This window comes from Rhincodon typus, chromosome 38 (assembly GCF_021869965.1).
Source record: "Rhincodon typus isolate 14 chromosome 38, sRhiTyp1.1, whole genome shotgun sequence".
Lineage (NCBI taxonomy): Eukaryota > Metazoa > Chordata > Chondrichthyes > Orectolobiformes > Rhincodontidae > Rhincodon > Rhincodon typus.
In genome coordinates, this window is record NC_063369.1 from 13859764 (window position 1) to 13885457 (window position 25694).

The window sequence follows — 25694 nt, forward strand, 5'->3', positions numbered from 1 at the left end:
TAAGGGTCACCGGACCCGAAACGTTAACTCTGTTTTTTTCCTTCACAGATGCTGCCAGACCTGCTGAGCTTTTCCAGCAACTTCTATTTTTGTTCCTGATTCACAGCATCCGTAGTTCTTTTGGTTTTTATTGGATATTGCTCTCGTTCTTTTCATAATCTTCAGGCACATTTTATTTGTCTTACCTCTGCACTCAGTTCCAGTCTCGCTGCTATAGGGACGATGTTGTGAAACTTGAAAGGGTTCAGAAAAGATTTACAAGGATGTTTCCAGGATTGCAGGGTGAGGCTGAAAATGCTGGGGCTATTTTCCCTGGAGCGTCAGAGTAACCTTATAGAGGTTTATAAAATCATGAGGGGCATGGATAGGGTGAATAGCCAAGGTCTTTTCCCCACGGCAGGGGAGTCCAAAAGTAGAGGGCATAGGTTTAAGGTGAGAGGGGAAAGATTTAAAAGGGACTTAAGAGGCACTTTTTCACACAGAGGGTGGTGTGTGTATGGAATGAGCTGCCAGAGGAGGTGGTGCAGGCTGGTACAATTACAACATTTAAAAGGCATCTGGATGGATACATGAATAGGAAGGGTTTAGAACAATATGGGCCAAACACTGGCAAATGGGTCTCGATTAATTTAGGATAACTGGTTGTCATTGACTGGTTGGACCAAAGGGTCTGTTTCTGTGCTGTGTGTCTCCATGACTCTCTATGACTCCATGACTTAATAAGCCTCACCATCATCGGTGAGAATTCCTTTCTATAGCCCTTTCAATGAAGTGTGGCCATACTGTAACTTTAAGAGGTGTATTTTGTCCTTTTTATGTTGCAGAGAGGTTTTAAGACAGAGACACCGAGCAGACTACCAGAGCCACTACAGTAAACAGCTTGTGAGGCCTTGGGGTTTTTTGTCAAAGTTGGAACAATAGAAGCAGCCTGAATGGGTGTGGTCAAGCTCTCACATAACCAGGATTTTTAGTTTATAGCTTTCAGCAGTTGTTGTTTAAGTCTCAGCATGGTTGGAAGCTGCCAAAAATCTCTCCCCGCTGCTACACTCCCATAATTTTCTCCTGATGTTTTATTTTACCTCCTGGGCTGCTGGAGTTGCGTGTGAGATAATTTGTTTTCTGAATTTGCATTTTTTTTTGCCTAGGATGTGTTTACGGGATGTTACTATATTGGAACAATTAATTAGTAAGTTACCGTATCTAGTATTCTGTTAAGTTTCCCAATAGGGTTATTATTCAAATTCCTTCTTTGTTTTAACAAGGTGTCAAGCTGGATGAACACAGCAGGCCAAGCAGCATCAGAGGAGTAGGAAAGCTGATGTTTCAGGTCTGGCGTCAGCTTTCCTGCTCCTCTGATGATGCTTGGCCTGCTGTGTTCATCCAGCTCTACGCCTTGTTATCTCAGATTCTCCAGCATCGGCAGTTCCTACTATCTCCTTCTTTGTTTTGTTGTATTTTAACATGGGGGATGAATAAAGTATGTTTTGCTTTAAATCCAGTAGTTTTGCCAATTGAATCACGTCTGGAATGCGACACCTTGCATTTACCTTTAAAATAAAAAAACGTTAGGGTTTAGACAATCTTCTGAAGATTTTCAGGGGGTTTGGTCTGCTCCACAACAAAAGACATGGTCCCATGGTCCCAGTTTGGTTCAGTTACATTTCCCTCTCAGTAGTACGAATGTTTTCTCATCTTGACCCGAATGCCAGTGTCCTATGGAACAGAGCCTCCCTTTCCTACATCACTCCATCACCCATGTGTTAAATTTTCTGTTCTCTTTGCCCCTTTGGCAATTGCAAATGACCTGTAATCTCGAAAATACCCTCTCAATTTGGCTCCCATTTTCTGATAAGGTTTCAGCAGGGGTCCATCCCTCGATATGGCCATTTGCTCATCATGGCCCAAGCCATGACAAACTTACCCCCTTCTTAAACTCCCCTCACCCCAATTGAAACATGCCCATGCTCTGGTCTCAGAATGACAACACGTCCCTCTGCAGCTCTGCTGGATTCCATCTCCACGGGCCTTTCAGCGACTCTCTCTAACGTTAGGAACACTACAAACATTCTAGATTGTCTCGAGAATGGGATGCCCAGTGCAACATTTCTTCGCACCAACTCAAACCCAGCCATTATCGGGCAGACAATCACAAGTGAGAATAAAAGTAGGGAGGTCTTGGTAAAAATAGACATGGTTCTAGTCAGACCACAGTTGGAATAGCGTGAACAGTTTTGGTCTCCTTATCAAAGGAAAGATAGACTGATATTGGAGGCAGTCCAGAGATAGTCCACTGAGCTGAGGGGTGGAAGGACTATCTTATGAGGAGAAGTTGAGTAGGTTGGGCCTGTATTCATTGGAGTTTAGAAGAACGAGAGGCAACCTTACTGAACCACACAAATTCTTTGGGGACTTGACAGAGCAGATGTGGAAAGGTTGTTTCCCCTTGTGGCATAAGAGTTGCCCATTTAATACAGAGATCAGGAGGAATTTCTCCTCTCAGAAAGTAGCAAATCTTTGGAATTCTTTACTGCAGAGGGCTGTAGAGCCTGGGCCAATTAAGTATATTTCAGACTGTGACAGACTTTTAACCAGTAAGGAAATTAAAGGTTATGGGGAAAAGGCAGGAAAGTGGAGTTGAAGATTATCAGATCAGCCATGATTTCAATGAATGGTAGATCAGTATGAATGGGCTGAATGGCCTACTTCTGCTCCTATGTCTTACAGTCTTGTGCATCAATTATAGCATTAGGCACCTGGGTCAGATAGTCTGGCGTTCACCGATATTACAATGATAACAAGACGCTGATACAGAGCAATGGCTCACCTGGTGATTGGTTTGGGAGATGCCAACGAGGAACAGGAGCTCTGCTAGGAACAGACACAGGCACAGGTGGGCATGGATGGTAGTACGAGTGCCTTGAATTGCCCGGCATGCCAGGAACGTGATGAAAGAAATGATGAGACACACGAGAGAGATGCTTATTCCTATGTATGACATCAGACTGAGGTTCAGCAGATGCCAGGGATCCTGCAGGACGAGAAATGGTCAGCATAAACACCTAATATCCACCTTATGCTTCAGTGCCCACATCAAATTGCTGACCACTTCTCTTTGGTTCATCTTGTTTTATGTCTCGCAATCCTCATTGTTTTGCCAGTCGTGACCTATGCAAGTTTCATTCAAAATACAAGCACTTCAGGTCCAACCTCAGCTAGTGAATCTTCACTGGGTCCACAATACTCTGATTTAAACCAGTGACTTGGAGATTTCGTGCTGGTATAGAGACCCACTGGTGTAAAGATATCACCATCTATGTGCCTGTTGCAACATTTATTGAGAGTTTGCAATGGGTTTTAATCACTCCATTATCAAGGGGTTATCAAACATGAGCTCTATTTTTGCTCTTATTCAGCAACATTCAACCTAGCTATTGGGTAGGCAACATGGTTGGCTGCAATTGTGATGCCTTCATTGCTGGATAGCCCACCAACAACAACTTACTCATCCGTAGTGCACTTGTGACTCTTCAAATGTCTTACAGACCAGGGGCTAGACGAGAAGCCACGGAAAAGCAAGAAAGTTCCTGCCAAAGGTATCACAGTCATGTTCTTCAAACACTTTTGATGACAGGCTCCAGTTCTGAGGTACACAAGACGTAAATAAGCAGGCAATGCAGGATAGGGGAACTAACTGGAAACCATCCCTTCGAAATGGATTGCCAAATGGGACAGTGCGGGTGGGGGTGGAGTGGTGGACACTCACATGGGAAATGGAGAGAGACAGACAAGAGAGAAAAAGGAGAGAAGGAGGAGAGAGAGGAAAGAGAGATACATGAAAGTGAGAGAGATAGGAAAGGGTGGGGGAAGGGGAAGGCGAGAGAAACAAGGGAGAGAGGAGAAGGAGAAAGAGAGACAGAAAGAGGGAAGAGAGGAGAAAGAGAAGAGAGAGAAAGGAGAAAGAGGGAGAGGAGAGAGAAAGAAGGGAGAGAGGAGAAAGATGAGAGAGAGAGAGACAGAGAGAGGAAAGAGAGAAAGGAGAAAGTGAGAGAGAGGCGAGAGAGTTAGGAGAGAGGAGAGAGAGAGAAGGACGAGAGGAGAAAGAGAGAGAGGAGAAAGACAAGAGAGAGACAGAGAGAGAGAGAAGGGAGAGACAGAGAAAGACAGAGATAGAGAGAGTCACAATCTAGCATCTTACAGAGGGATGAGAGCTTGGGGAAACATACTGAAGGACATGTGGAGTAGTTGAAAGAGCCAACAGCTTTAACAAATAATGGCAGAATAACACAAAGAGTAGCAATCACTTTCCCTATATTCATCCAGCAGTGTGAACACTATACTGAAGAGATTTACCAGGATGTTGCTGGGTATGGAATGTTTGAGTTATAAAAAAAGGCTGGATAGGCTGGGACTTTTTTCATTAGAGTGTAGGAGGTTAAGAGGCAATCTTACAGAAGTTTATAAAATAATCAGATGCATAGATAGAGCTATTAGTCTTTTCTCTGGGGTGGGGGATTTCAACACTACGGGGGACATTTTTAAGGTGAGGGGAGAATGAAAAAAGACAAGAGAAGCAATTTTTTTACGCAGAGGGTGGTTCACTTGTGGAATGAATTTACAGAGGAAGTGGTGGATGTGGGTACAGTTACAATGTTTAAAAGACATTTGAATAAGTGCATGAATAGAGAAGGTTTGGAGGGATATGGGCCACGAGCAGGCAGGTGGGACTAGTGGGATTATGGTCAGCATGGACTGGTTGGACTGAAGCGTCTGTTTCCATGGTGTATGACTCTATGATGCTATGAAGCTATGAGTTTATGACTAACACATCTTGAGCAAGTCCATTCACACATTCTGCTCAACCTTCCATTGTCATGGTTTGTGGGTCATGCCAACAACTAACACTGAAAGCACCCATATTAACTTTGAGAATAGAGATTGTGTATGTGAACAGTTGCTTGTAACAGTGCCGTTACACACTCTGCCTGGTAAGTGGTGTACATAGTGAGATTCTGCTACCTCTATCATCATTTTGTGCATTATCACGTGCAGTTAATCAACAGATCATGAACAATGCCAAGGGCAATTCATTCCTAAACCGTCAGAAATCTTACTAACATGCAGCTTTCAGTTCTGGAGGCACACAGCAGGCCAGGCAGCATCGGAGGAGCAGGAAAGGACCCGGGTCCTGACCTGAAAAGTCAGCTTTCCTGTTCCTCTGATGCTGCCTGGCCTGCTGTGTTCCTCCAGCTCCACACCGTGTTATCTCTGACTCCAGCATCGGCAGTTCGTACTGTCTTTCAGTTGGTTCTGTTTTGTGGTGTACTGTACCTGGATCTCATACAGTGCCATAAGCACAGCGAAGCTGGTTAGGTGTGTGCACATGCAGGTCGTGTGTGTCGTGTTAGACTTTACCACAGTGCAGCCTACTCGGGACCAATGGTTTCCGCTTCGCGTGCGGTTCAAGGAGACGCAGACAACTTGGACTCGAGGTTTCTTCTCCTGGATCAAGAATATATTAAAGAGTCAAATAGTCACACAACATGGAAAACGACCCTCTGGGTCCAACTAGTTCACACCGACCATCTTCCAAAACTGAACCAGTCCCACCTGCATGTGTTTGGCCCATATCCCTCCAAGGCTTTCCTGTTCATGTACTTATCTAAATGTCTTTTAAATGTTTTAACTGTACCCACATCACCACTTCCTCTGGCACTTCATTCCGCACACTTTGTGTAAAGAGTTGCCTCTCATGTCCTTTTTCAAATTTTCTCCTCTCACCTTTTAAAAAAACGTGCCCCTTAGTCACGAACTCCCCCACCCCAGGGAAAAGACCCTCGCTATTAACTTTATCTACACCCCTCGTGATTTTATAAAGCTCTCAGCGGTCAGGTTTTAGGCTTTGTTCAATAGAACCAGCCATTGAGCTGCCTCCTTAAACAAAGGCCCTGCCTTAGCAGCAGCAGCATATCTCCACACTATCTTACTCTCTGAACAGCAAAACCATCTGCCTTTCCTCCAGTTGTTAAGGCAATGTTGTGGGGCGGGCACGAAATCCTGATGAAATGAACAGAAGTGGGGGTGTCCTGTATTGGTCAGCTGATAAGGTACCATATCAAAGGTTGCTACACAAAGTAAAAGCACTTGTTGCAAGGACTAGTGGGTCATCAGGCCGAACAGATTGGTTGCCCAACAGGAAACAGTGTGGTTGGGTGGACTGTTTCAGATTGGGGGAGCTATAATGAATGGAGAGCCATAGGCAGCAAATGCTGACTCCTCACGTATTTACAATCTGTGTCAATGATTTGGATAACGCGGCCAAATGTACGGTAGCTCCATTTGTTGATGACTCTGAGACAGGTAGGAATGTAAGTTGTGAAGGGGAGGTAGAGAGTCTGCAAAGGAATAGAGACAGGTTAAGGGAGTGGGAAAAATGTGGCAGCTGGTGTATAACCTGGAGAAATGTGACTTCTCCATTCTGGTGAAGAAAATGGAAAAGCAGTACATTGTTTAACTGGAGACAGGATGCAGAACCTAATGGTATAGAGGTATCTGCATGTCCCAGTCACGTAAATCTTAAAGTTAGTACGCAGATACAGAAAGTCATTAAGAATGTCATTATAACTGCAATGGAGTGGAATGTAAATGTAGGGAGATTGTACACCAGCTTTGCCCAGTTTTAATGAGGCAACCCAAATATAAACAAAATATCACAGACACTGGAAATCTGAAACAAACATGGAGAATGGTGCAGACACACAACAGGCTTAGCGACGTCTGTGGAGAGAGAAACGCAGTTAATGCTTCGAGTCCAATATAAGCCTCTAAGTTCTTTTGAAAAGTCATACCAGACTCGAAATGCTAACTCTGCTTCTGTCTTCACAGATGCATGCCAGACCTGCTGAGTTTCTTTAGCGTTCTCTGTGTTTGCAACAAATTCAGTGTTGGGCACAGAGGAGAAGCTGAACAGAAAAAGCTTACGGAACTCCCCAACACGGGGTCTGCTTGTGTAACAGCTGCACTTTGGAAATGAGAGGCAAACCCACTGAAACGTATTATATTCTGCAAAGATTTGATAGGATGGAGATTGAGAAACCACTTACCTTGAAGAGGAAAGGGATAATGATTCTGGTTGTCAATCTTCAGCTTCATCAGGAAGAAGAGGAAATATTTTAAGGGAAGCGGAGGAAGTGGGGTGTTGGGGGCATGCGAGAGAACAAAGGGGATGCTGTGTTATAGCAGTCACCGGGAGAGATTAAAAGGCAAACAGGACGACTCTGGAAGTCTCGGCGTCATTGTCTCTGGATAAGCGTTCAGCCATTCAGGACTGAGATAAGGAGAAACTTAAGTGTGTGTAAACCCCCTTGGAATTTTCTTCCTCACAAAGGTGTGCCTCAGCTCTCCCATTCAAAACAGAAATCAAGGTCCTTGGAATTTAAGGGAAACAGGGTTTGACAGTGAGCTGGAAGATCACTAGAGTCATAGAACCATACAGATGTAAGGCTCAGAAACAGACCCTTTAGTCAAACCAGTCCATGCTGACCAGATAGCCGAATAAATCTAGTCCCATTTGCCAGCATTTGGCCCAGATCCCTCTAAACCCTTCCTGTTCATGTACCCATTCAAATGCCTTTTAAATGTTGTAATTGTACCAGCTTCCACCACCTCCTTGACCAACTCATTCCATACATGCACCACCCTCTGTGTGAAAAAGTTGCCCCTTAGGTCCCTTTTAAACCTTTCCCCTCTCACCTTAAACCTATGCCCTCTACTTTTGGACTCCCCTACTCTGGGGAAAAGACCTTGGCTATTCACCCTATCCAGGCCCCTAATGATTTTATAAACCTCTATAAAGTCACCCCTCAGTCCCAACACTCCAGGGAAAATAGCCCCAGCCGAATCAGCCTCTCCCTATAGTTCAAACCCTCCAACCCTGGCAACATCCTTCTAAATCTTCTCTGAACCCTTTCGAGTTTAATAACATCCTTCCTATAGCAGGGAGACCAGAACTGAGTACAGTATTCCAAAAGTGGCCTCACCAATGTCCTGTAAAAGACTATGGTCTTTCAGAAATGGTACAGCAATCTCTGTGTGACCTCCTATTTCTTATGATCTTACATTTAGATGATGCCTGTCATCTTGAGTCCAGACAAGGGGCTGTTCATATGCGTTGTAACAGTGAGTGATTGTTACCCCAAGTAAGTGCAGAAATGGGTGGAATTACTCAACAGGGAGTGAGAGAGAAAGAGTTCATTTTTTAGGTTGATGATATTTTTTCATGACTGGAAGGAGATGTCTTAAGAATCATAGAATCCCTATAAGTGCATATAGCGGCCGTACAGCCCACTGACTTTGCACCGATCCTCTGGAGAGCATGCTAGCCAGACCCACACACCTCTACCCAATAATCCTGCATTCCCTATGGTGAATACCCCTAGTCTGCACATCGTGGGATACTTTCCCATGACCCATCTACCTTGTCTGCACACCTTTGGGCTGTGGGAGGAAACCAGAGCACCCGGAGGAAACCCACACAGACACGGGGAGAACATGCAAACTCCACACAGACAGTCGCCCGAGGGTGGAATTGAACCCTGGTCCCTGGTGCCCTAGTGCTAACCAATGAGCCACCGTGTCATCCTGTGGTATGCAACATTTGGGAAAGATCCAAAGGGATGGTCTATCATAGGTACAGGAGAGAATGAAAAGGGTGGAGGTGTAAAAATGGGCCAGGGAACAGTCTCAGGCAAGTGGAGGTGGATATTGGAAAAGAAAATAAGTAAAGGGTGGAGCAAGGGTGTTTATGGCTGTAGCTGGATTTTGGAATTGTGCCTGCAGTTTGTTCATTTTTAGTTCAATCTGATCCTCTTTTGCACACTTTATCCAACAGGAGCTGTGTGGAGGGTCTGCTTAGTTGAAGTAGGGTCATCTCTGTAGGGATTGTAATGAGGTCGGCCAGGTGGACCTCACAGAGTATGAGTTCCCTGATTGGGGCTGTTAACCTGGTCCAATCAGGGAGCCCTGACTGACAGATATAAACAGGAGGGTCAGAGGAAGAAGGCCCCTAACCCTAACCCCGAAACATCACCTTTCTTACTCCTCTGATGCTGCCTGGCCTGCTGTGTTCCTCCAGCTCCACACTGTGTTATCTCTGACTCCAGCATCGGCAGGTCTTACTATCTCTGGGTCAGAGGTTCTGTTCAATTTGGGAGCTGGATCTGAGGGAGCCATGCAGTTAGTTCAGTTGCCATTCAGCTTTCTCTTTTCTGGGGGCAATGACCCATTTCCTGATGCCAGAAGACCATGGGACTGACTTTCTAGTCTTGTTCCACCTCTGCCAATGATCTATTTTCCCCAGTTGTTTGTCTGTTTGTGCATCGGGGGAGTTTATGAGGAGATTAAAGGGTTAGGCATGTTATAAGCTCGTAGTTTATCTTTGCTCACTTGCAAGTACAGTCCAATCACTCATCATAAATAACAATTCTTGTTCAGTACAGAAACCTGGTCTGTCCTTTCTATCGAAGGCAAACTGGGGTTCTGGCCACACCTTAAAAAACCTCTCCGACATTTGGCAAGACTCCGGGAATAGTGATGCCCAATTCACAGCATGTTACCTGGGTGGCACGGTGGATCAGTGGTTAGCACTGCTGCCTCATAGCGCCAGGGACCCGGGTTCGATTCCAAACCTCGGGCGACTGTCAGTGTGGCGTTTGCACATTTTCCGTGTCTGCGTGGGTTGCCTCCCACAGTCTGTGGGTGTGGATTGGCCATGCTAAATTGTCTACAACTACACTATAACACTGGCTTCATGGGCAAGTCTTTGTCCATAACAAGATTCCACGGCCCTATTTCAGAGAATAGCAAAGGAAACGTAGAGTCATAGAGGCAAACAGCATGGAAACATACTCTTCGGTCCAACCAGTCCATGCCAACCATGTTCCCAAACTAAACTGGTACCACTTTCCTGCATTTGGCCCATATCCGTCCAAGCCTTTCTCCTCTCACCTTAAAAATATGCCCCCTAATTCTGTAGACTAGGTTGGTTGGCCGTGGGAAATGCAGCATTACAGGGTGAGAGGGGGTGGGTCTGAGCAGGATGGAAGGTTGGAGTGGATTTTATGGGCCAAATGACCTGTGGGGATTCTATGATTCTACCTCAGTTCTGGGGAAGACATCTGAAAGGACCTGCCAATCACATGACAGATGTTCTGTAAAGGCTAGCAATGGTCAAATGGGCCAAGCGGCCTGTTTTCTCAGCCAGCGCCGGCGTCTCACTCACCCTCGCGTTGCGGAAGGTGACGTTGATGGGCTCGATGAGGGCCTGGCCGTTCTTGCGGGTGGAGGTGACGGTCAGAACATGGGAATTCAGCCGTAGGCTACCATCCTCTTTGCTATCCAGGGAACCATTCAGCACCGTGTCCATCTCAGAGAAGGCGATGAGCGCAACGCCGGCAAAACCTGCCGAGGTGGAGCGAGCGGTCAACTTTCCCAGCTGCACGGTTACCGTAGCAACAGCTCCCCACCAACCCCAGGACTCCACAACCATTCGCGTACCCCAGACGAGCCTTTCCCAGGCCTACAGAAAAAGGCTTGTGCCGTTAAACTGAATGGGAAAAGGTAATAGATGTAGGAAATGTTGTGGCTGAACATTCGCCTTTCTGAGAAGCTGGCACAAAAGAGAAATGGACAGATCAGCCATGATGTTATTGAACAGTGGAGTAGGCCCGAGAGGCCTGAATAGCTTCCCCCTGCCCCTATTTTCTACAGTCTGCTCCTATGTCTCATGATATCCTAATCAAAGTGGAACTGAGAAAATGGCCCAGTCCCCAGCTCTGACCTGATTAAAAACATATCTCCACCGTCCAAGCTCACAAAGCTGAAAGTTCTCAAGCTGGTGTGTCTGTGATAAATTAGAAACCTCTCGGATTTTTTTCCGGCCAATGTTTAGCCCTCACGGAACATTGTAGAATCCACTTGGTCAAGCTACAGATGTCAATCGGAGATTTCTGTTCAGTGATTGGCTGCTGCTTTACTACACCTCAACACTACAACACTGGCTTCACGGGCAAGTCTTTGTCCATAACAAGATTCCATGGCCCTATTTCAGAGAATAGCAAAGGAGACGAGAGTCATAGAGGCAAACAGCATGGAAACAGACCCTTTGGTCCGACCATGCCATGCCAACCATGTTCCCAAACTAAACTGGTACCACTTTCCTGCATTTGGCCCATATCCCTCCAAACCTTTCTCTTCTCACCTTAAAAATATAGCCCCCTAGTTTTTCTTCTACAACACTACCCAGGGCCCTACCATTAATTGTATAAGTCCTGCCTTTATTTGTTTTTATCAAAATACAATATCCAAATTAAACTCCATCTGCCACTCCTCAGCCCATTGACTCAATTGATCAAGATCTCTTTGTAATCTCAGATAACCTTTTTTTCATTGCTGGCTCCTCAAAATTTCTTTCTCTCACTCATTCTCCATATTGCCACCTACTCTGTATCTGTCTGTCAGTCTGTCTGTCTGCCTCTCTTTTGAAGCCTCTTTCTATCAGTCTCTCTCGGTTGTTAATCATGGTAGCACTCTTGTCTCAAGAGTCACAATGCTCTGGGATTAAGCCCCACACCGGGGACCAGATCATGGAATAAAGGCTGAAAGTGTGAATAAAATATGAATAAAGAATAAAGTGCCCCAAGCCCTACGTGGCTGTCTTGGTCAATGTTGATCAACATCACCTAACAGCAGTTCTTGACAGGAATCCTCATTACCTTGTGCAAGTGGGTGACCGCATCTTCCCAGGTGATTGAGGTGTCACATAGGTGAGCCTTCCGCAGCTGGCCACAGAAGTAGCAAAGTTCAGAGATAAGCTCTGTTTGCGTCCTTGGAACATTCAGTTACCTACAAGCCTGCCAGGGCCCTCGTACCAGCCTGTTGGAGATTTGCCAGGACGATGGGTGGGCCTGGAGCGACAGAGTTAGCAATTCAGGCTCAAAGAGATCACTCCCAGAGTTGATTGAGAGCGGAGGTTGCTCATTGGATCTTTGCAGGATGGGTCTAAGGCACGAGACCCAAGGAATGCCATTCCTTTTCTTGGCAAAGTTGGACTCTTGTGGCACAGTGGTGATGTCCCTGCCCCTGAGCCAGGAGGCCAGGGTTCCAATCCCACCTCCTATAGAGGTATGTGATAACATCTCTAAACAGGTTAATTTGGAAAATACCTAAAAGAATTGAGCTTGCCCCTGTGGATAATGTTTGTGAATTGACTTGTTGGTGTTGAAGGACATTATACAGTGGTGTGCATTAGCATCTCTGAACAGATTTCCTTTTTTTAGAAAACAATTTGAGTTCTTTTATTTACAAAAACATGCTGTTTCATTTTTGATTGCATTTCAGCCCCATGCTGCTGATTTTTGAGCGCCTCATGAGGAGGGAGAGTGAAAAGTCAAAGGGACCCTTTTGTAACCTTGCCCCTGGGCCTAGTCAAAATGGGCAAGCTAGTAGGCCCTGGGGAAGGGATGGGGTAGAGGGGAAGGGGGTGCGATTCCCAACTGCCTGTTCCTCTTCCGCAGCTACGTTCACGTCTGGTTGTCTTTGGATGGGGAGCCCATGGTTTCCACCACTACCTGTGAGGCTTTTAGAGAGACGTGAGCACTGTGGAGACTGGAGTGCATTTTCTCTTATTTCAACCACATTTTAATGTACTTAGCTCCCTTCGTTTCCACACAACTTTTTTGTGTCTTGTTTTGGCGATTCTGCCCCGGACATTGCTAATGTCCTTTAAGGAAGGAAATCTGGCATCTTTGCCCATCTAGCTTACATGTGACTCCAGACCCACAGCAACGAGGATGACTCTTAATTTCCCCCTGAAATGGCCTGGGCCACTCAGTTGGAGGGCAATTAGGGAGGGCAACAAGTGTTGGCCTTGCTAGTAGCGCCCACATCCCATGATAGAGTAAAGAAAATGAATCTTTGTAACTGAGGTTGTAGGCCTGCTCACTGAGCTGGTGGGTTTGGTTGCAAGCTTTTCATTGCCCTGCTAGTTAACACCATCAGTGCACCTCCGGTGCAGGGTCTAGTTCAATGTGTTTGTTGTTGGAGTTCTGGTTGGAATACCAGGCCTCCAGGAATTCCCTGGCATGTCTCTGTTTGGCTTGTGTGATTATGGATGTGTTGTCCCAGTTGAATTTGTGTCCCTCATTGTCCGTGTGTAGTGGGACAAGTGAGAATTGGTCGTGTCTCTTGGTGGCTAGTTGGTGTTTGTGTATCTGTATTGTTAATTTTCTTCCAGTTTGGCCTATGTAATGTTTCTCACAGTCCTTGCATGATGTTTTGTATGTTACCCCAGTTTTGCTGGTTTTGGGTATGGGATCCTTTATGTTCATCAGTAGCTGTTGCAGGGTGGTGGTTGGTTTGTGGGCTACTCTGAAACTTAGGGATCTAAGTAGTCTTGATGTCATCTCTGATGTGTCCCCGGTCTTGTTGTGTCTTCCTGTTGTGGTCTGTCTCGAATGTAACAGCAGATTGTGCTTTTTGGGTGTCCATTTCTTTTGAAGACTGTGCTGCTTTACACAATTCCGGGTTGCTATAATGTGTTGTGGCTCATTTAAATAATGCCCTGATGCAGCTCCTTTTGTGGGTGTTGGGGTGGTTGAGTATCTGTTCTGTCTGTGTGGGCTTTCTGTAGATGCTAATCTGGAGTATCCCCGTTGTTTTTGTGTTCTACCATTGTGTCCAGGAAGGGTAGTCAGTCATTGTTCTCCTTTTGTGAATTTTATCCTGGCGAGAATGTTGTGTAAATGTCAGTGGGTTTCTTCTATTTTCGTGCGTTTGATAATCGCAAAGGTGTCATCTCCATAGTGGACCCAGAGTTAGGACTGTATAGTGGGGAGCGCTGTCCATTCTAACCTTTGCATTACTGCTTCTGCAATCAGTCCTGATATTGGGGATCCCATCGGTGTTCTGTTGATTTGTTTGTTTATGTTGTCGTGAAGGTGAAGTGGGTTATGAGGCACAGATCTAATAGTTTCATAATGGTGTCCTTATTGATGTTGTTGATGTTGTCCTGGGTTGTCTGCTTACTTTTCTATCCTGGTGTCCTCGATGATGTTGAGGAATTCTTGGGATGAGTGGATGGAGTGGGCAGTGTTGTCCACTAAGTATTTCAATTTCTGTTGTAGTTCTTTGGCTAGTCTATATGTTGGTGTGCCTGGTAGTGAGACAATGGGTCTGAGGGGGATTATACAGCCTTGGATACAAAACTGACTGGAAAGCCATCAGCGTAAGTGCAAATTCCACGTACGAATGGAAACTTTTGATTGAATGCTTCAAACAGAAACCCATAGGATTGGGTCGCCTATCGATCTCAGTGGAGCAAAAATGTGCCCAGATCCTGCCAAATTCCCCGATGAGTGAGTGGTATAACCCCAGGTGCAAATAGTTGAGATTAATCATCGTTTGGCAACACAGAACTTGACTATTGGTGAAACAGAAGATATTTTGTTGATACGTTTTCCTCATCAGACCAGTTTGCAACAGCACCAATTTAAAAGGGCACATTTTGTGGGAACATTTACCTTGTCAGGACAATTTGCAAGAACTCCAATTTGAAGGGACACATTTTGTTTGAATGTCTTCCTCAGTAGGACAATTTGCAAGAATACCAATTTAAAATGACACATTTCATTTGAATGTCTTCCCCATCAGGACAATTTGCAAGAACACCAACTTAAAGGGACACATTTTGTTTGAATGTCTTCCCCATCAGGACAATTTGCAAAAACACCATATAAAGGGCAACAACATTAAATGCTATTTGGGAAGAGAGTGCTGACTAGTTGGTACATGGACTTTTGTAGAGGCGTTGCCATAGAGTGTACATCAGTGAGATGATGACTGGCTGTTATGGTATTAGACAGTTATTGAGGGACCAAGATGAGGGATTTACCAGGATCCTCTCCGTCAGTGACCGCCCGCCAGTGGATATCCATCTGGTTCCCCTTTGCCGACAGTGATGCAGTTTCCTCGTCTGAGAAGTTACGCCCTCGTATCACCTCCATTTGAACCTCTAAGGAAAGGACAAAGACTGGTAAATGTTTACGGCAGCACAGCAGGGAGCAGTGAGGTGTAACAGACACAGCTCAGAGCCCTCTCCAGCTAAAAGATCTTCCCTTTATGAGAATTGGACCAATTTTCACCATGCTAGAGGCAATAGGAAAAAGGGTAGGCCATCGCACCTCCTCCGTCATCCAACGAGATCATGGTCGATCTTTTGGCTCAATGCCGTGTCCCGGCACTATCCTAATAAATGTGCCGGACCCAGGGAAAGACTGAAGAGGAGGACTTTCAGCCCTTTGAACCTGTACTAGTCAATCAATTAAACTATGGCTAATCAGGTTTTTATCTCTATGTTAGACTGAGGCCATCCTGAACAGGTGGACATGAGCCCACAGTGGCATTTTGAAGAACTGGCGAGATGCCTTTCTGTTCCTGAAATGGTTAACTCTAAATCACAAACAGCATTGGATGCTGGTTCAGTTTTAAACCTGAGTTTGATAAACTTTTATTAAGTAAAGGTGTTAAGGGATATGGGCTAAAGGCAAGGATGTGGGATTAGGCCACAGATCAGCCACCAGGCCAGCACAGTGGGTGGGTGGCTCAGTGGTTAGCACTGGTGCCTCACAGCGCTAGGAACCTGGGTTTGATTCCAGCCTTGGGATGACTATCTGCGTGGAGTTTGCTCTTTCATCTGGGTGCTCTGGTTTCCTCCCACAATCCAGAGATGTGTAGGTTAGGTGGATTAGCCTTGGTTAAAAACTGTGGGGATGGGGGGGGATGCTAGTCTGAGGGTCAGCACAGACTTAAAGGGTAGACTGGTTGCTATGTGCGCTGCAGGGATTCTATGATCTTGTTGAAAGGCAGAACAGGCTTGAGGTGCTGAATGGCCTGTTCCTAAGATAGAGGCCCAATACGTTCATTTCCAATTATTTCTTTTCCCTTGGTGTCACTCGCTGGGTTTCTTACCGATATTTCCAAATGACATGTTTTTCTTTTCCTGATCACTGAGTGTGTATGCGAAAGCTATCACTGAATTTTCCATGGTCTGTAAGGACACCTCCAGGGCTCTCTGTCGATTCTGCGCTCCCAGATTTTCCAGAAGGGATTGGTTTCTCAGAAGCTCCCCTGTCAACGAAGTGAGGTTCTGCAGGATTGAAACAGGCCCATGAGTGCGGCTACAATTCATTCAATCTAGGGGCAACCGATTGTGGAGTCACACTGTGACTCTGCACTGAAATGGATTTGCATTAAAAAGCGAAAGTATGGTGCGAAAGGAAGGGTGGAATTCTGTCTGAGCTATGTCAGAGCCTTTGGAGATGTCAAGTAAGACAATGGAAACGGTAATTATTCAGAGAGAGGGGAGTCTGCTTGACTAACAGGAGGTTGGTCGGATTGGGCAGCGATGAGTTGGATTAGAAAGAGGTCGAGATTTCTGGTGGTTATAAACTTTGAGAAGAGGAGTCTATTCAACTGCCTGAAATATTCAGTTCCAACTGATCTGTGTTTCAACTCTGTTCCTTCCCTTTGCTCCATACGCTTCACTTCTCTAACCCATCAATCTCAGCCTTGCAACTGACATAGAGCCATACAGCACAGAAAAGGCCCTTCAGCCCATTGAGTCTGCACCAACATAACTACCACCAACAGTACATAAATCCCAGTTTCCTGCGCTTGTCCCATATCGTTGAATGTTACGATATTTGAAGTATTCTTCCCAATATTTTTTAAAGGTAGTAAGGTTTCCAGCCTCCACTACATTCCCAGGCAGTGCATTTCAAATTCTCACCACCCGCTGAGTGAAAGAGTTTTTTTTTCCCAAATCCCCTGTGACTCTCTTTGTCCCTTACCCTAAAACAATACCCTCCATGCTTGACTCCTCAACTAAGGGGGAAAGCTGTTCGCTACTCAGCCTGTCCGTATCGCTCATAAACTTACAGACTTCAATCACATCCCCCTCAGTCTTCTCTGCTCTGAAGGAAACAATCCAAACCTAGCTAGTCTCTCCTTATATCTCAATTTCTCCATCCCAGGCAACATCCTGGTGAACTTCCTCTGTACCTCCTCTGATGCTGTCATATCCTTCCTGTAGTGAGGTGACCAGAACTACACACGGTACTCCAACTGTGGCCTGACCAATGCTCTGTACAACTCCATCATTATCTCCTTGCTCTTATACTGTATACAATGACAGGTGAAAGCAAGCGTCCCAAGTGTCTTCTTTATCACCCTATTCACATGTTCTGCTGACTTCAGGGATCTGTGAATAATTTTTTTTCTCTATTCATTTGTGAGATGTGGGTGTCGCTGGCTGGTCAGCATTTCTTGCCCATCCCTAGCTGCCCTTGAGAAAGCCCCACAATTACCCCACAATCCCTCTGTTCTTCTAAACTACCCAATATCCTGCCATTCATGCACTTTCAGTTGTTCCCTTGTACTTTGTTCAAGGGAATTTTGGATTTTTCAAGGCTTCTGATAGTCATAGATTCACAGAGATCTACAGCACAGAAAAAGGGCCTTGGGCCCATCGAGCCTGCACTGTCTATTCTAATCCCATTTCCCAGCTTTTGGCCCACAGCCTTGTAAGTCTTGCCATTGCAAGAGCACGTCTAAAGGTTTCTTAAATGTTATGAGCGTTTCTGCCTCTACCACCATTACAGGTAGCGAGTTCCAGATTCCCACGACCTTCTGGGTGATAACATTTTTCCTAAAAAAAGACAGTAAAGGTTACTTTATTTAAAACAAACGCTCTTGCCAATTTCCCTGTAATTTGACGAGAGAGACTTGGACAATATCCAGATTTGGGTTGACGGTTGGCAAGTAGCATTGATGCCACACTAATGCCAGACAAATACCATCCTCAGCAAGAGATATCACTGTCTCCCCTTAACATTTAATGGAGTTACCGTCACTGAATCCCCCACTATCAACATCCTGGGGGTTACCATTGACCAGAAACTCAACTGGGCTAGCCATATAAATACTGTGGCTACAAGAGCCGATCAGAAGCTAGGAATACTGTGGTGAGTAACTCACCTCCTGACTCCTCAAAATCCTGTCCACCATCTACAAGGCACAAGTCAGGAGTGTGATGGAATACTCCCCACTTGCCTGATGAGTGTAGCCCCAACAACACTCAAGAAGCTCGACACCATCTAGGACAAAGCAGCCGCTTAATTGACACAACATCCACAAGCATCCACTCCCTCCGCCACTGATGGTTGGTAGCAGCAGTGTGTACTATCTACAAGATGCACTGCAGAAATTCACCAAGTTTCCTTAGACAGCATCGTCCAAACCCACAACCACTCACATCTAGAAGGACATGGGGCAGCAGATACATGGGAACACCACCTCCCCTCCAAGCCACTCACCACCCTGACTTGGAAATATATTGCAGTTCCTTCAGTGTCGCTGGGTCACAATCCTGGAATTCCCTCCCTAAGGGCATTGTGGGTCTGCCTACAGCATGGACTGCAGCGGTTCAAGAAAGCAGCTCACCTTCTCAAGGGGCAACTAGGGATGGACAATAAATAATGGCCAGCCAGTGACACCCACATCCCATGTACAAATGAAAGAAATTATTTGATAGAATGCTCCCCATGGCTACATTCTCAGAAGCATTAATACACAGGGAGAAAGTATATTGATTAAGACAGGGAATGAAAACGATGTAAGTAATTAGGAAAGTGTTTGATAGCATAGTCCGAGAAAATGTGTTTGTTTATGGGTAAGATTAGAATCAGAGGTTATTGATACAAGACAGTCACTAATAAATCCAATTGGGAATTCAGGAGAAATCACACAATTCAAAACTGGAACTTGCTGGTGGGAGGATTTGGGACAGAGTGTAGATTCATTGAAACCTTTCGACAAGCACATCAGGGTTAAAGATATAGAAAGACATATGAATAGACAATTGAATCATAGAGTTGTAGAGTTCTACAGCACTGAAACAGACCTATCAGTCCAACTTATCCATGGTGACCAGATATCCTAAATTAATCTAGTCCCCTTTACCAGCATTTGGCCCATATCCCTCTAAACCCTTCCTATTCATGTACCGATCCAGATGCCTTTTAAATGTTGTAATTGTACCAGCCTCCACCATTTCCTCTGGCAGCTTGTTCCACACACACACCACCCTCTGCATGAAAAAGTTGCCTCTTATGTCCCGTTTAAATCTTTCCCCTCTCACCTTAAACCCATGCCCTCTACCTTCGGACTCCCCCACCCTGGGGCAAAAGACTTTGATTATTCACTCCATCCATGCCCCTCATGATTTTATAAACCTCTCTAAGGTCACCCCTCAGCCTCCGATGCTCCAGGGAAAAGAACCCCAGCCTATTCAGCCTCTCCCTAAAGCGCAAACCCTCCAACCTGGAAACATCCTGGTAAATCTTTTCTGAACCCTTTCAAGTTTCACAACATCTTTCCTGTAGCAGGGAGACCAGAATTGAATGCAATATTCCAAAAGTGGCCTCACCAATGTCCTGTATATTAGCAAACATGACCTCCCAACTCCTATTCTCAATGCACTGACCAATAAAGGCAAGTGTACCAAACACCACCTTCACTATCCTATGGCTCCACTTGCAAGGAATTAGGTTTTGGTGAACCTTAAGGTTTTTGTGAAACAAAATAAATTACAAGCGAGGCCCTAAATCCGAGTTCTGTGCTGAAACAGTTTCAGAAATAACATCCCAAGTACGTTCAAAGGTAGTAAGAACTGCAGATGCTGGAGTCAGAGATAACACAGTGTAGAGCTGGAGGAACACAGCAGGCCAGGCAGCACCAGAGGAGCAGGAAAGCTGACATTTCGGGTCTGAAGAAGGGTCACAACCTGAAATATCAACTTTCCTGCTCCTCTGACGCTGCCTGGCCTGCTGTGTTCCTCCAGCTCCACACTGTGTTGGCCAAGTACTTTCAATTTCCCTTTTCCAATTCTCACCTTCAGATACTGCTCAGAGTCAAAGTCCTCTTGGCTGTGCAGTTTTTCACACACATTATAATCGCGGAAGAAGCTGATGAATGAGCAAGTTGGATCATCATACTCCGGAACTGAACTGTTCCCCTGGGAAAAAAAGAGAGAGAGTCAAATAAATTCAGGTTATTGCACTGGAGAATCCCAGGATAGATATTCCACACACATGGCCACACTTGTACCAGTCATTGCAGTAATGTGTAGTTAAATATCATTCCCATGGTTTAGCCTCCATGATTAATCTTTGCTTGAATTCAATCTTTTGAGGGAGTGGGTTTTCTATGGTAAAAAACCAAAAGAACTGCAGATGCTGTAAATCAGGAACAGAAACAGAAGTTGCTGGAAAAGCTCAGCAGGTCTGGCAGCATCTGTGAAGAAAAACTCACTGTTAACGTTTCGGATCCAGTGACCCTTCCTCAGAACCCTCTGTTCTGAGGAAGGGTCACTGGACCCGAAACGTTAACTCTGATTTTTTTTCTTCACAGATGCTGCCGGATTTTCTATGGTGTTGTGTATCATGGGGATAACGTTTCACATGGAGTACGGGATAGAGATATACAGCATGGGAACAGACCCTTCGGTCCAACCAGTCTGTGCTGACCATAATCCCAAGCTAAACTGGTGTCACCTGCTTGCACTTGGCCCACATCCCTCCAACATTTCTTATTCATGTACTTTCCACATGTCTTTTACTCGTTGTAACTCTACCCACATCCACCACTTCCTCAGGAAGTTCATCCCAAACATGAGCCACTCTCTGTGTGAAAAAACTTGCCCCTCATGGCTTTTTAAAATCTCCCTCTTCTCACCTTAAAGATATGCCTCCGTTTGTGTTGAAAGCCCCCACCCTAGGGAAAAACACCTGCCATTTACCTTATCTATACCCTGCATGATTTTATGAACCTTTCTCAGCCCACCCCTCAACCTCCCACGCTCCAGCGAAAAAAGTCCCAGCCTATCCAGCCTCTCCTTATAACTCAAACCCTCCAACCCTGGTAAATCTCTTCTGAACACCCTTCCAGTTTAATAAGTAGGTGGAAATAAAGTGAGAAAATAATTTGTGGAAGATTTCATTTGACTGGATTCTGGGTAAATTAATTGATTGATAAGTAGGTTTATGTCTGTGCATTATATGCAACAAATCTGTCTTATATCTGAAAAGCACTCACACTGAATCCACATAATGAATCTACATCCGTTCCCCATGTTTCTGGTCATGTTTTGTTGACATTAATTTCTTTCTAACCTTCCAACAAAAATTGGCACCAGAAACTATTTTTCAAACTTTCTCTTTGGACAAGGTGGCACTGAAAAAACTACATTTATCGCCCAGACACTGGGAATGAGTCATTTTTGGATTGGACCAGGGGTTTAAGTGGACTGGACTGGGTAAGCTTGGCATGATCCCATCTGCCTATCCGTCAATTGGGCTTAGATGATAAACTGAATGATATTGCCATAAAAATCTCCTGTGTGGCTTCCAGTTCCTAGAACACACTTCTCAGTTGCTACACTTTGGGCAAAGTTAAATGACAAAGTGTGAGCTCCTGAATGTTAAACACTTGAGTTTAACGGTCAGTTCGACAGAGCCTAGAGTTTTATTTCACCTGACACACCACAAGAGTCTAACATGAATAGAAGTTGCTGGAAAAGCTCAGCAGGTTTGCCAGCAGCTGTGGAGAGAAATTAGAGTTAACGTTTAGGGTCGAGGGACCCTTCCTCAGTTCTGAAGTAGAGTCACTCAACCCAAAACGGTAACTCTGATTTCTCTCCACAGCTGCTGGCAAACCTGCTGAGTTTTCCCAGCAATTTTTATTTACGTTTCTGATTTACAGCATCTGCAGTTCTTTGGATTTTTATAAGACTCAAGCATTACTACAACTACCTGTGTGGAGTTTGCACATTCTCCCTGTGTCTGTGTTTGCGAGCTAGCTGGATTGGCCATGCTAAATTGCTCATAGTGTCCATGAACATGCAGACTAGGTGGGTTAGCCGCTGTCTGATTCTGCACTCCACCCACCCTACCCCACCCACGACACAGACACACACACACACACACACATACTCACACTCACTCACACTCACACACACTCACACACTCACACACACACACTCACACACTCACACACACACACACTCACACACACACAATCACACTCTCACACTCACACTCACACACTCACACACACACACACTCACACACACACACACACTCACACACACACAATCACACTCTCACACTCACACTCACACTCACACTCACACTCACCCTCACTCACACTCACACACACGCACACATACGTACACACACACACACTCACACACACACACACAATCACACTCTCACACTCACACACACACTCACACTCACACACACACACACACACAAAACACACACACACACATACATACACACACACACAAACATACACACACACACATACAACACACAAACATACATACATACACACAGACACACGCTCACACACACATGCGCTCACACACACATGCGCTCACACACACACGCGCTCACACACACACCCGACACACACACAACACATACACCCGACACGCGCACAACACAGACACAGACACACACACGCACACATGCACACACACGCGCACACACACACCCGACATACACACACCCGACACACACAACACAGACTCACACACACCCGCCCACACACCCACACACACACACCCCCATCCACCCACACACACACACAAAGACACACACACACACACACACACACCCATCCACCTACCCACACGCATAAACACACACACACACACACACAATGATCCCTTAAGTAAAGTAATAACCATCATCTGTTCTCTAGCTATATTTAGTTTCAGACCTCTGCACCAGACTACATTCGATGATAACAAAGATTGCCGTGGTCACTCTGCTTCATTCTCATCCTTTTCCTTTGTGCTTCTCAATTTTAATCACACTGTACCATCATCCAGCTGGGCTCCAAAGTCAGGATTTCTCTTCAGAAACTTCTCTATCTCTCTCTCTGTTTCTTAAAGACAATCCTTCAAACCTACCCTATTTCCGTCTCCTTATGCATCTCGGCATTTGATAACAACGCTGTGAAGCCCCTTGTGCTATTGAACAATGTGAAGGCACTGTACAAATACAAGTGGGAGATGACGGTCTAGTAGCATTATCACTGTACTGGCAATTGAGCGACAGGTAATGTTCTGAGGATGTGGATTTGAACCCAGTCATGACCGATGGTGGAAGTTGAATTCAGCAGAAGATTCAGGGATTAAGAGTCTAATAATGACCAACTAAGTGGTTATTGGCAGGAATAACCTGTTCACAAACCATCCCTCGGAAGGAACCCATGACATCCTGACGTGGCCTGGACTATACGTGTCGGTGTGGGTTTCCTCCCACAGTCCACCAGTGTACAGACTATGAGGATTAGCCATGGAATTATGAGAATAAGGTGAGGGGGGGGGGGTCGCTGAGTCTGGGTGTGATACTGTTTGGAGGGTTGGTGTGGATTTGATGGGCTGAATGGCGTTCTGTGATTTCAGGGAGAAAAAGCCTATCTACCTCCTCATTAAATACTTCTCGTCACCACAGGTTTCTGGGATAGAGAATTCCGAGATATTCCCCTCTGAGAAGGAATACATTTGCGTCTTCAGTTTGGAATCTCCTCTGAGCTCTCCTTTCTAATCCAATCATCGTTAATCACATGTGAAACTTCCTTTATCACTTTTACATCAAAGCACAGCATTGTGTCTAATGATGGCCCTGTTTCTGTTCCCTTTGTTCTCCCCGTGGGTGAGAATTAGTCTGTGTGTGTGGTTTATGTAGAATTTCAGAGATGCGAAACATTCATTTCTTCCGTGACATCTCCGTGGTTCGAAATGTACAATAAGGCCGCAGTTACAAACCACGTCATCAGAACTGACATGTGGATGCAAGTTTCTTTATGACTTCCACTGTTATTTTTGAGCAAAACCAATTGCTTTTTTGAAGCTGACAATGCTTGACATTCGTACCTCATCTGCCAAGGGCAGGTATTTCCTGCATGTAAACTGAAAAGTTGTTTGTGTATAAAGTGGATCAGAGATAGTAGGAACTGCAGATGCTGGAGAATCCGAGACAACAAGGTGCAGAGCTGGATGAACACAGCAGGCCAAGCAGCATCATAGGAGCAGAGAGGCTGACGTTTCGGGCCTAGACTCTTCATCAGAAAAGGGGGAGGGGAAGGGGGTTCTGAAATAAATAGGGAGAGAGTGGGAGGCGGATAGAAGAGGGATAGAGGAGAGGATAGGTGGAGAGGAAACAAACAGGTCGAAGAGGCGGGGATGGAGCCAGTAAAGGTGAGTGTACAAAATGGAGACTCCAGTGCAGTACGGAGAGAGTGCTGCATTGTCGGGGCGCTGAGATGTCAAATCAAGCCACCATCCCCTCTCAAGTGGAAGCAAGAGCTCCCCCACTGGCATTATTCCTAAGAAGAACAAGGGAGTTCTGCTGGTTGTCATGGAGAATGTTTATCCCTCAACAAACTAATGATCCGACCATTATAATTTTGCGGGAACTTTCTGTGGAGATGCTTCCCATCCAGACCAATCCATATTACTCAATGCCCGCCAGTCGCCCCTCTTTATAATCCTATGTTGTTCTAGTGCCAGATCATGCCAGCTTATTATTCCACGCTTGCCCCATTCACGGCCAATGCCTGCACATCCAGTATGCACTCACCCCACCCACGCAGGACGAATCGTACAATCGCTACAGTGCGGAAAGAGGTTATTCAGCCCATCGAGTCCACACTGACCCTCCAAAGAGGAGCATCCCGCTCAGATCCAGCACCCGACACTATCTCTGTAACCCTGTGTTTCCCATGGCTAACCCACCTAGCCTGCACATGCCCTGGACACTATGGGTCAATTTAGCATGGCCAATCCACCCTGACCTGCACGTCTTTGGACTGTGGGAGGAAACCCACGCAGACACAGGGAGAATGTGCAAACTCCACACAGACTGTCTCCTGAGGCTGGAATCGAACCTGGGTCCTCACTAGTATTACTTCAAGTACTATACTGTCGCCTGCACTCCGTTGAGGAAACAAAACATTTCCATTCGTGAAAATACATTTTGACAGTTCTTGTCAGGATTGCCACACCAAGGGACTTATGGTCCTCTTAAGCACAATCTTGTTTTACCGCTAACAATACCCTAAGGGTACCCCTCCCACACCCAGCCCCAACCTGGGGTGCCTGACACAGGCCTCCCCACCAAATGTATCCCAGGACAATATCCGTACGAGTGTCTTAGTTCTCCACAGGGGCACATCAGCAAACGAAACAAATCCAGAAAGCTCCTAGCGGATCTTAAATCCATACTCAGTGTTCTATGCTGTGGATGTGTCCAAATCTCACTTCAGAGTTATAGAGTTATACAGCATGGAAACAGACCCTTTGGTCCAACAAGTCCATGCTGAACATAATCCCAAACTAAATTAGTCCCACCTGCCTGCACTTGGCCCCTATCCCTCTAAACCGTTCCTATTCATGTCCTTATCCAAATGTCTTTCAAACATTGTTACTGTAACCCACATCCACCACTTCCTCTGGAATTTCATTCCTCACACAAACTGCATACAAAAAAAAACAGCCCCTCACGTCTTTT

The 25694-nt window shown here is 45.5% G+C and overlaps 1 protein-coding gene across 2 annotated transcripts in view; it reads right to left on the bottom strand.

Moving 5' to 3' along the window:
• The window catches only part of LOC109914522 (putative adhesion G protein-coupled receptor E4P), a 93967-nt gene that overhangs the window by 25320 nt on the left and 42953 nt on the right, over positions 1-25694 (bottom strand). Inside the window, exons 7-12 of one of the 2 annotated variants that reach the window (XM_048617940.1) lie at positions 20003-20125; positions 16021-16198; positions 14945-15064; positions 10277-10455; positions 5329-5499; positions 2825-3028 (exon numbers count right to left, since the gene is read on the bottom strand). In XM_048617940.1, coding sequence (XP_048473897.1) covers positions 2825-3028; positions 5329-5499; positions 10277-10455; positions 14945-15064; positions 16021-16198; positions 20003-20125 — 975 coding nt within the window. The remainder of the gene's footprint in view (positions 1-2824; positions 3029-5328; positions 5500-10276; positions 10456-14944; positions 15065-16020; positions 16199-20002; positions 20126-25694) is intronic. The other variant, XM_048617941.1, reaches the window with a different exon arrangement.